General features: G+C 36.1%; 2 protein-coding genes across 12 annotated transcripts in view; one reads left to right on the plus strand and one right to left on the minus strand.

Moving 5' to 3' along the window:
* Positions 1 to 3,952, plus strand: part of LOC108747967 (tubulin alpha-1 chain) — a 4,847-nt gene extending 895 nt beyond the window's left edge. Inside the window, exons 2-3 of the mRNA XM_018485894.1 lie at positions 2,451 to 2,673; positions 2,743 to 3,952. Coding sequence (XP_018341396.1) covers positions 2,451 to 2,673; positions 2,743 to 3,869 — 1,350 coding nt within the window. The 3' untranslated portion in view covers positions 3,870 to 3,952. The remainder of the gene's footprint in view (positions 1 to 2,450; positions 2,674 to 2,742) is intronic.
* A 2,897-nt stretch (positions 3,953 to 6,849) lies between these two features.
* LOC108747963 (protein hu-li tai shao) overlaps positions 6,850 to 9,992 on the minus strand; it is a 20,203-nt gene continuing 17,060 nt past the window's right edge. For 5 of the 11 annotated variants that reach the window (XM_018485871.1, XM_018485870.1, XM_018485872.1 and 2 more), the window contains exon 15: positions 9,112 to 9,942. In XM_018485871.1, the coding sequence (XP_018341373.1) occupies positions 9,582 to 9,942 (361 nt within the window). In that variant the 3' untranslated portion in view covers positions 9,112 to 9,581. Of the gene's footprint in view, positions 6,875 to 7,479; positions 7,624 to 8,171; positions 8,240 to 9,111; positions 9,988 to 9,992 lie in introns of those variants that run through there. The other 6 variants (XM_018485878.1, XM_018485876.1, XM_018485881.1 and 3 more) reach the window with 3 other exon arrangements.

The following is a 9,992-nucleotide window of genomic DNA, read 5'->3' on the forward strand; positions in this document are numbered from 1 at the left end:
ACAAATTAAAAAAAATGTTACTTTTTATTAAAATAATTTTTGATACAAATGATAAACTGTCTCTAATTTTTTTGTGTTACTTTTATAAATGCAATTTAGAATAATCTGTAATTTTTTCCAATATAATTCTTGATATATTGCATTTGCTTTACAACCTTCTTAAAGACTTACAATATCTATTACAATAATTGCAATGCTGCTTTTTTTTTTGCTGAACGCAGCCATTAGCAAGACTCGCTGGAATTAGAGATGAACATGACCGGTGTCAGTAAAAAACTGCTTTTTTCATTCATTTTTATCTCTATAGGCAACCGTTCGAACCAATTAACAGTAACATTACATCAATTTATAGTTACATATACACTTGTATTATAGATACATCAGTCATAATACTCAATAATATATAATTGTTACCTACAACATGAGTTATATTCATTTATATTGTTGAATGAGAAATTATAATATTGATATAATAATGCTGTTAGTTGTAGTATTTGCCAAGTAAGACCTGGTATCTTTCAAGGCATCTGATCGCAAATAAATGTTGTCTCTTTGGAAGAAAAAGTATTAAAGAGTACAGCCTTCGAGATCTATTATAATCGTTTCTTAAAATTTAATTCTATATTTTTCTATATAATTTATTAAAATTTTTTTTGCCGCGTGGAGCATAGCAAATCTTATCTAAAGATGAAATGAGTATTGGCGCAAGTGATGTCCGCAGTTGCATTACGTTGCTGCTACTTTTAGAAACAAAAATTCGCACGACGCAATGCGACAAGCTTCGCTGCAGCGAATAGCTTGTCTCAGCAGCGATATGAAGAAAAATATATTCACAGGACTGTATTTGATTTCTATTCATACGATCTTTGCTAATAACCCTGGAGCGTCCTACGTACATGCATGTATTATAGTCGGCATTGTACTCAGATATTTGTTATGTGATAAAAATCTTTTCCTTTAAATTTTCTATGATCATTGTGTTAGAAAACATTAGAATTCTATCTGTGTATTTTGTTATCTTACGTATTTTGATCCTTACTGAAAAAAAATCATGTTATGTCAACGTTACATGATGAAATCATGTAAATCACTTAACTGAATTGTTCCAAATCAATACATGATTTTTTAAAATTATATAATTTGATATTAGAAATAATTTCATCCATCATGTGATTTTATAGTTATCGAATTTTGAAGATTTGAATAATAGAAATAAGAGAAAAGATATATCATCATGTAATTTTGCAAATTACGTAATTAAAAAAAAATCACGTACTGATTTAGAACAATCCGTTACGTGATTTACATGTTTTAATTGCGTGATTTCATCATGCAACTGATAAATGACGTGATTTTTTTTCAGTAGAGATATAGTATATACATCTGTGTACTCTAATATACATTTTATATTGTACTATACAGGGTATCCTGTAAGTTTTTGCCAACCGTTTTTGTATAGATAGACTAAACTGAATCGAAAAGTCCTCTATCATTTTGCAATTTTCGCAATGATTAGATATTAATTATTGTACTAAAAATCGCTGAATATTGGTTTTCAATAATTTTTTACTCAAATACTATCAACTTTACAGAAAAACAATGAGAGACAAAAATCATTAATTTTCTTCTCATAGAACTGTAACACGCATTTTACAATAAGCCATTAGTCATAAATCAGAAGTTAGAAGCTGGAAATTGACCAATCGTCATTGACACAGTCGTCAATTTCCAACTAGAATGGCCATAAGAATTTTTTCAGAATTTTTTATCAACTTTTTAGTACTGCATTTTCTTATTTTTACCAACATAAGGAAATACGATATTAAAAAAGTTTGAAAAAATTCTGAAAAAATTCTCAGAACTTTATGAAAAGTGCAGTTTTTTTGTAAAGTTGAGTAGTATTTGAGTAAAAAATTATTCAAGCATTATTCGGTAATTTTCAGTAATCTTGTTAACTATCGTGAAAATTGCAAAATGTGTGCTAAAGAACTTTTCGACTCAGTTTAGTCCGCTCTATCTACACAAAAGCGTTTGACAAAAACTTACGGGACATCCTGTATATAATATTCTGATTCTTCATATATTTTTTATGCATTATGATATGCGTATATAAAATTATAATTAGAATTTCGTCACAAATTAGATTTAAATTATAAATAAAAATAAAAATATTGTAACTTTGTGTCACCAAAGAATAAATCTGCAAATATAAATTATCTATATGAGTTTTCACGATTATTAATGCACATAAATAATATATTTATAAGACAATACTATAGATATATTATTAAAAAGTATTAACAATCGCGGAGGCTTATATAAGCAACTTATTTACATAAATTATATAAATCTAATCACTGACATAAGATTTCTAAAGTGGATTTTAATAAAAAACAAATCAGTTTATCATCAGAAAAACTGCAACTAATTGTGTAATATATCATTTGCAGCGTGAATGTATATCCGTCCACGTAGGGCAGGCGGGAGTACAAATCGGAAATGCCTGCTGGGAACTGTACTGTTTAGAGCATGGTATTCAACCCGATGGGCAAATGCCGTCAGACAAGATACTCGGAGGCGGTGACGACAGTTTCAACACCTTCTTCAGCGAAACCGGCGCCGGGAAACATGTACCCAGAGCGGTCTTCGTCGATCTCGAGCCGACCGTCGTGGGTAAGTGCGATATGATATTTTATGCAGCGAAACTGGATGATCGAATTTGATCTACCGATGCTCTTTTAGATGAGGTGCGTACAGGCACATACCGGCAACTCTTCCATCCGGAGCAGTTAATAACCGGCAAAGAGGATGCTGCCAACAATTATGCACGCGGCCACTACACGATCGGCAAAGAGATAGTGGACCTCGTTTTGGATCGCGTTCGCAAGCTGGCGGATCAATGCACGGGACTCCAGGGCTTCTTGATTTTCCATTCGTTCGGCGGTGGCACCGGTTCTGGCTTCACGTCTCTGTTGATGGAACGACTGTCGGTAGATTATGGAAAAAAGTCGAAACTCGAGTTTGCGATTTATCCGGCGCCCCAGGTCTCTACAGCCGTTGTCGAGCCGTATAATTCGATTCTTACGACGCACACCACCCTCGAACACTCCGACTGCGCGTTTATGGTGGATAACGAGGCCATATACGACATTTGTAGACGCAACTTGGACATCGAACGGCCAACTTACACTAATTTGAACCGCCTAATCGGCCAGATCGTGTCTTCGATCACGGCCTCGCTGCGCTTCGACGGCGCGCTTAACGTCGACCTGACAGAATTTCAAACGAACCTGGTGCCCTATCCCAGAATCCACTTCCCTCTGGTCACCTACGCTCCCGTCATATCCGCGGAAAAGGCATATCACGAGCAACTCTCCGTTGCCGAGATAACAAACGCCTGCTTCGAGCCCGCAAATCAGATGGTCAAGTGTGACCCTCGTCATGGAAAGTACATGGCATGTTGCATGCTCTATAGAGGCGACGTAGTGCCGAAGGACGTTAACGCGGCAATCGCGACTATCAAGACCAAACGCAGCATTCAATTTGTTGATTGGTGCCCGACGGGATTCAAGGTCGGCATCAATTATCAACCGCCCACCGTCGTTCCCGGCGGTGATCTCGCCAAGGTGCAGCGTGCCGTCTGTATGTTATCCAATACGACGGCGATTGCCGAGGCTTGGGCGCGGCTCGATCACAAATTCGATCTGATGTACGCAAAGAGAGCCTTCGTGCATTGGTACGTCGGCGAAGGGATGGAAGAGGGTGAGTTCTCAGAGGCACGGGAGGATCTCGCCGCTTTGGAGAAGGATTACGAAGAAGTCGGCATGGACTCCATCGATGGCGAAGGAGATGGTGCGGAAGAATACTAGAAAAGATCGAGATTTTCCTATTCTTGCCTTTTCATATTTCATATATTTATACTGTGACGCTTACCATTTATCGCTCATCGCGAGTTTTGCCTGATTTTGTAACGCAATTCGAAGCAATCTACTGCGATATGTTAATTTTACCCACTGCTTCTTATTCGATCCCGATCTGATCCTCGTGGAATTTTTGACAAGAGGCTCATATTCGGTTCCTTTACAACAATCTGTCACTTATGGTATTGTTCGAAGAAACAACTACTGAAAAATATAAGCACATCTAAAAATACTTTCTTGTGTATTTTTGTTGTAATATTATTTATATATTATATCAACCATTATACAATAATAGATTGCATTAATATAAGTCTTCGATCATACAATTATTATCGATCATTACATGATACGTGAATATAAGTGAAGGATGAAGAGGAGAGGAGGCGAGAAGAAAGTATATATGGGCGAATATATTTCTTCGTTCACAGATGTGCCATAGTCAAATCGATGAAGCATGTGTGATCTCGCGATGAATCGTCGTTAGAGGAAGAAAGCACGACGTGCAAATTCGATTTCATCACGAGCTCAGCTCGCAATTATGTTGCACTTTAGATATAATGCAGCGATGGTAATAGCGTTGACCTTAATAATAAAATTATAATAATAATAGTAGTAATAATATTAATAAAATATTTTGATAATAAACTAAAAATTAATAGTGGAAATAATAATCACGGTCGTCAACATCAATCTCGATAAAAACAGTGCCGAATAAAATATATTAAAATTTCCATTTCTAGCGCATGCATTTCGATAAAAACAAAAAACTTGCAAGCCAATGTGCATGTGCGCTTTATTTCGTTCTCATATTATCTATTCTAGTCCTTCTAGCTACTTCGAGCATGAATGATTCATAATGCTCAAACTGTTAAAACAGCACTATATATCCTTCTCGTTCACATATACTCGATCGATTCTACATATAACACCGACTCGGTGTTATACATAGATATACATACAGTTATACATGTTATATATAGATATAACGTCGACTTTATTTGTACAAAACACACGTTGTAAGCGGTCGATCATTAATTATCGGATAAAGAAACGTAATCATTAGTGCTCGAATTATCAATTTGAACAACATTCCTCAACAGCTTCAACAAGTCAAAGAGAATCACGAATAATTGCAACGTTCCGCATCGCGGCTTCGATTGCTTTTTAAGTAATTTCTTATTTAATTAATGACTATATTGACAACACGACTCTAGGAAAGATATTCTTACTTACTTGGTCCAACCAAGTTCGACTTGTTGAAATTACTGCAAAAAGATGTTATTCAACAGCAAATGACGTGTGACGACCAAATCGAACGATCACTCAATTAATAAATCAGTAGATATACGGTAAGGATTGAAACGATCGAATGCTAAAGACTAATCGATTGACGAAGGTACGAAAGGCACGTTTTTACATATCAATGAATAATTAATCTGTAAAAGGAAAGGAAAAAGCAAAAATTATTACACGGTTTTGCACTTCTGTATGTACAACGAATATTTAGCATAATAAACTCCGAAAAAGTTTTAAACTATTTCGTTAGGTCGAATAGATAAAATTGGAAATTTCGTGAAAGCACACGTCGCCGTATTTCGTTTCCACTTCAGTTCCATTCTGAATCTACTTTACATCCTTTTAATAGACATACCTAAGTTTACCGATTGTTTAAATTTGGTAACAATACAAGCTGATGAATGTCGCCGTGAGGCATGATTTACTGTCAGTATTACTATTTCTTTTTATTCAGTTGACATAAAATATTATGTCGATATAAGCGCCAATCGATAGATAGTTTGTAATAAAGTTTTCAACTCGATAACAATCGTAATCGATGGGCTATCCGTACGGCACAAATTACTTTATACATATCACGAAGACGAGTACATCAGTCCGGGAGTCAGGCGATTTCTATTGTCCGGGATGCTTTTGATACAAGAGGACAGTCGTGAGATCCATATTCTCGCTACGCATTTCTTTCGCACGCCAGCTTCAAAATCTAGAACACAGCCTTTCGCATTCACTTCTACTTCCTTTTTTCTTCGCGATAAAACTGATCCAGTATCAGCCCAGTAAATCCACGAATCGTTCGAGATAAAATATGTTTCGTATATTCGATTAACATTCGCGCAAACTTTACGCGCCGTGAACTATTGCCATCCCTCCGTTCTAAGAGAGAGATCATACGACATTTTTCTCCTAATCTAAAAATTACCAGTTACAATCAAAGAATTAAGACAATCTTGAGAAAGAGGAAAAAAAATACAGTAGAAGCAAATAGCAACAACGTCGACAACGACGGCGAAGATGACTATGATAATGGCGATGGCGGCAATGATAATGAATGATAACGATAACGATAACGATGACGATGATAATGATAATAACGAAGACGACGACGGCGGCAGCGACGATGATGACGACGACGAGCAGAAAGAGGACGAGAATTACGACGACAACGATGAGGGCAACGGCAACGGCGTCGACATTGGCGAATAAAATAATAAAGATAATAATAATAATGACGCCTCTCTTTCTCTCTGTCTGTCTTTCTTCGTCGCAAAGTATGCATATGTAACTCTTTATTGCGTTACACACAAACGGGACAGGAGAGGCAAAATTAAATAGCGGATTAAATACATTAGCGCGACGCTTAACAAATTAAAAACGTAAAAACATTAACAGTACAATATAGTTTCCTTATCGTAGACGTAATGCGATGGCAGTCTTGAGTCCTGGAAAGATGCTGTGATTGTTGCTCGTTCGCTTCGATTTTTCTTCGCGCATTCTCCTCTATCCATCTCCGTTTTATCTTCCGCCATTCGTCTGTGCTTCGTTTCTTCGTTACTCGTCGAATCTCGTCTTTTATTTTAAACCGAGCTCGTATCCAATCTTGAGTTTAAACTTGCATGTTCGTTTTATTTTTTACGAGAAGCTTTTGCTTGTGGCAGTGTCTGGAAATATAGATGTTAATTCAAGGTCAATACCGTTTGGTGTCTCACTACGCTTCATAATATTGTTATAAATAAAAAAGAAAAAAAAAATATATATATATATACTTATTTATTTATTTACGCGAATGTAATTCTATAAAAAAAACCACGACTTGATCTTTGCTGCAGCCATATGAATAAAATTTAGCGCGAGCGCGTCTAGTCTCTAAAGGAAAAGCTTTTAATTTTTCTTCCATACCTTCAATGAGCAACACTCGGGTTCAACAAACTAACCACGTCGACTGGGGACGATCGATTGAGCGAGCGAGCGAGTTGCTGAAATTTTTCATTATTCATCGAAAAATGGCAGTTACTCTCCAAAATTACAGTTGTATATCATAAGAGAGAAAAAGTCTAAAAGAAGAAATAGCGACTCGCTCGATCGTATGATCGATTTGTAGATCATAGATTATAAGAAACGCTTTAGCAAACGCATAAGCATACTAACGTTCATAAAATAAAGATGACGTTCAACAGATCCGTAAATATATTTGTTCGCAAATCTAAATAATCTTTACGTCGGTATCAAAATCTAGAGACTAAGACAGATTGACTGCACCGCTTACCTGAGCTACGACTACCTACGCCTCGACCGACTTCTTCTTTTCCTTCTTCTTTTTAAGGAAGGATGGCGTCCTAAGGCCCTTCTTCTTCTTCTTTTCCTTCTTTGGCGATTCCTCGCTAACGCTCACATCCTGCGACATGGAACCCTTAACACGGAAGGTCCCAACCGTAACCATAAACCTTTCTGCATGCACATGCATAGAGCGTCGAACTTTCACGCTTAATCGTTCTATTAGCCAATTATCTGGTCGCATGCAAATCGATACAATAGAAGAGTGTGTGGAAGGCGAATCTATGAACGACTATATGCCGGCTGTATTGTGAAAATTAATGCAAAAAGTGAAGCGACAATTCGCTCGAATTCGAAAACACGCTCTATATCTCTTCTTATAATATTATAAATTAAGAAATATCTTATTTTATGTTTGATTAAAATAGCATTCCCATGTGTTAATGAATGCATGAGAAATGTAATGTGATATGTGAAAAAACCCGACGTACATATGCGGAGATTTGTTTAAGTTCATTATTTTAGAGAGCCAACAATAAAAAAAAACAGTAATCTAAATTGATTTGTGTATAAATGTATCAAGAATCGCTTCAAATATGAATAATAAAAGGCGTAAAAAATTAATTTCCGATTCCCCGCATATGATATATGTACGGCTTTGATATTATAAGTATTGCGACAAACCTCCTTGCTACTTTGCGAAAAAGTACTGTGATGAGCGTCCGAGTGATCGCCGTTTACGGTATTCTCTCCTAGAACATAAATAACGGATTATTCGGAATGTGAATCTTTAGATCATTGTGATAATAAAATCGAATCTGTAGGCAAGTAATGACATAATTGATATAATTGCCAAGCAATCTGGAAGCCAAAGGATTGAAATTAATCCCACCAAGCCTAGACAGCTGTCAATTATGTATTATCATGTGTATATCATGTGTATTATTGTACTTCATAAAAAATGAAAAGCGAAATAGAAACACAGACATCTTACCTTTCGATAAACGGTGTAGGTTGATACTTGTCAGAGTGTATTGGCTCGTGTGGATTTGTTATACAAAATCAATCATTCCCAAGCAAACACGTTTTAGCATCAATCATTCACAGCTTGCAAGATGTACATATATCATTGAAAAGGTAATGGGATGAACGGTGAGGATTAATGCATGTCCGAATAGAGACGGGTGCAGTAAAATGATAAACGTCGTGTGCAAACTTTTGTATCATCAAACACTTAAAAGCTGTTGCAGTAAATATTTGAAAATATATTATATAAATGAAAATTATATAAATGTTCACAACAGTAAGTTCACTTAGTTACAATATCGTCAGAAAAAGGTAGTGTAAGTGTAATATTAGAATGTAATGATTAATTAAACTTATTATCACATATCAAAAAAATAAAGCAGAATATTCAAATTAACACATTGCACTAAACAACAAAAGCCTTCATTTTTAAGTTTACAATGTAACAAAAATAAGAAAGAAAAAGTAAACAAAACTGAAAATATTAGAAAACAAACAATATTAGCACTTTTATAAAAAAACGTCAATAACTAAGTTGCACGTAGAAAATTGTCATTCTCGATTCAGCTTAAAATCGATCGCACAAAAAGATGCGCTTTGTTCGTGCATATAAAGAGACGTTACAACTATAAAAGTTAAAAGAAAAGAGAGTAGAATCATCAAAACTTAACAGACATAAAATAACGCGAATTCCTTAGCATTTAACATTTGCACGCGTACTTATATAAATGTCTTTCCTTGCTAGCTTAAGAAGAAAATCGTGTAGAAAATCGGCGCGTTGAACAGACTAAATAAACGCGCATAAAATGGTATGTAAGATCAACTATACAAACTATTCGACAAGACGCTTTTCAAAGATATGTAAACATTAAGAGAAAGAAATTTTAAATAGAGCACCGACAAGCAAGTTAAAACGCTGTTGTGACGCGGTTGTGCATATCGACGAATCAATCGTCGAAATGCTTTTTCCCTTTTTCATCAAGGAAATAATATACTCTTTGATAATTTAATTAAACAATCGCCAGAATGAAGAACACAGTGTCATCTTTCTGAAAGACGAATGGAGCGCTACGCGCTCAATTGTGACTTATCTGCGAGCGCTTTCTCCAGACGCATAAATTCTTTGGTCTCGTACGAATACGACATGCAATCTATCGAGGCATCCCAGACATTGCACTGTTCCTCAAGATCGTTCATCTCGTCGTTATCTGAGATAACGACGGAGCTGACTTCGGAAATCGTGTAGGTGTCATCGAGGGAAATATGCTTCCTCGCGGGATTTGCTGTCGTATCTTCTTCGATAATATCGCGGGCTTCTAACGATTCATCATGAATTTTCAAAGTGGGCATTACGGAATCGACTACCTCGTGCAAAGCATCATCCGGTTCCTCGCTTATAGGCGTCAAACAAGTCATTTTATCCCTTGTCGATTCCTCTTCCTCGCGGCAATAGGAGCATCGTTCGTACGGCCATGTTTC

This window comes from Trachymyrmex septentrionalis, unplaced genomic scaffold (genome assembly GCF_001594115.1).
Source record: "Trachymyrmex septentrionalis isolate Tsep2-gDNA-1 unplaced genomic scaffold, Tsep1.0 scaffold208, whole genome shotgun sequence".
Taxonomy (NCBI): domain Eukaryota; kingdom Metazoa; phylum Arthropoda; class Insecta; order Hymenoptera; family Formicidae; genus Trachymyrmex; species Trachymyrmex septentrionalis.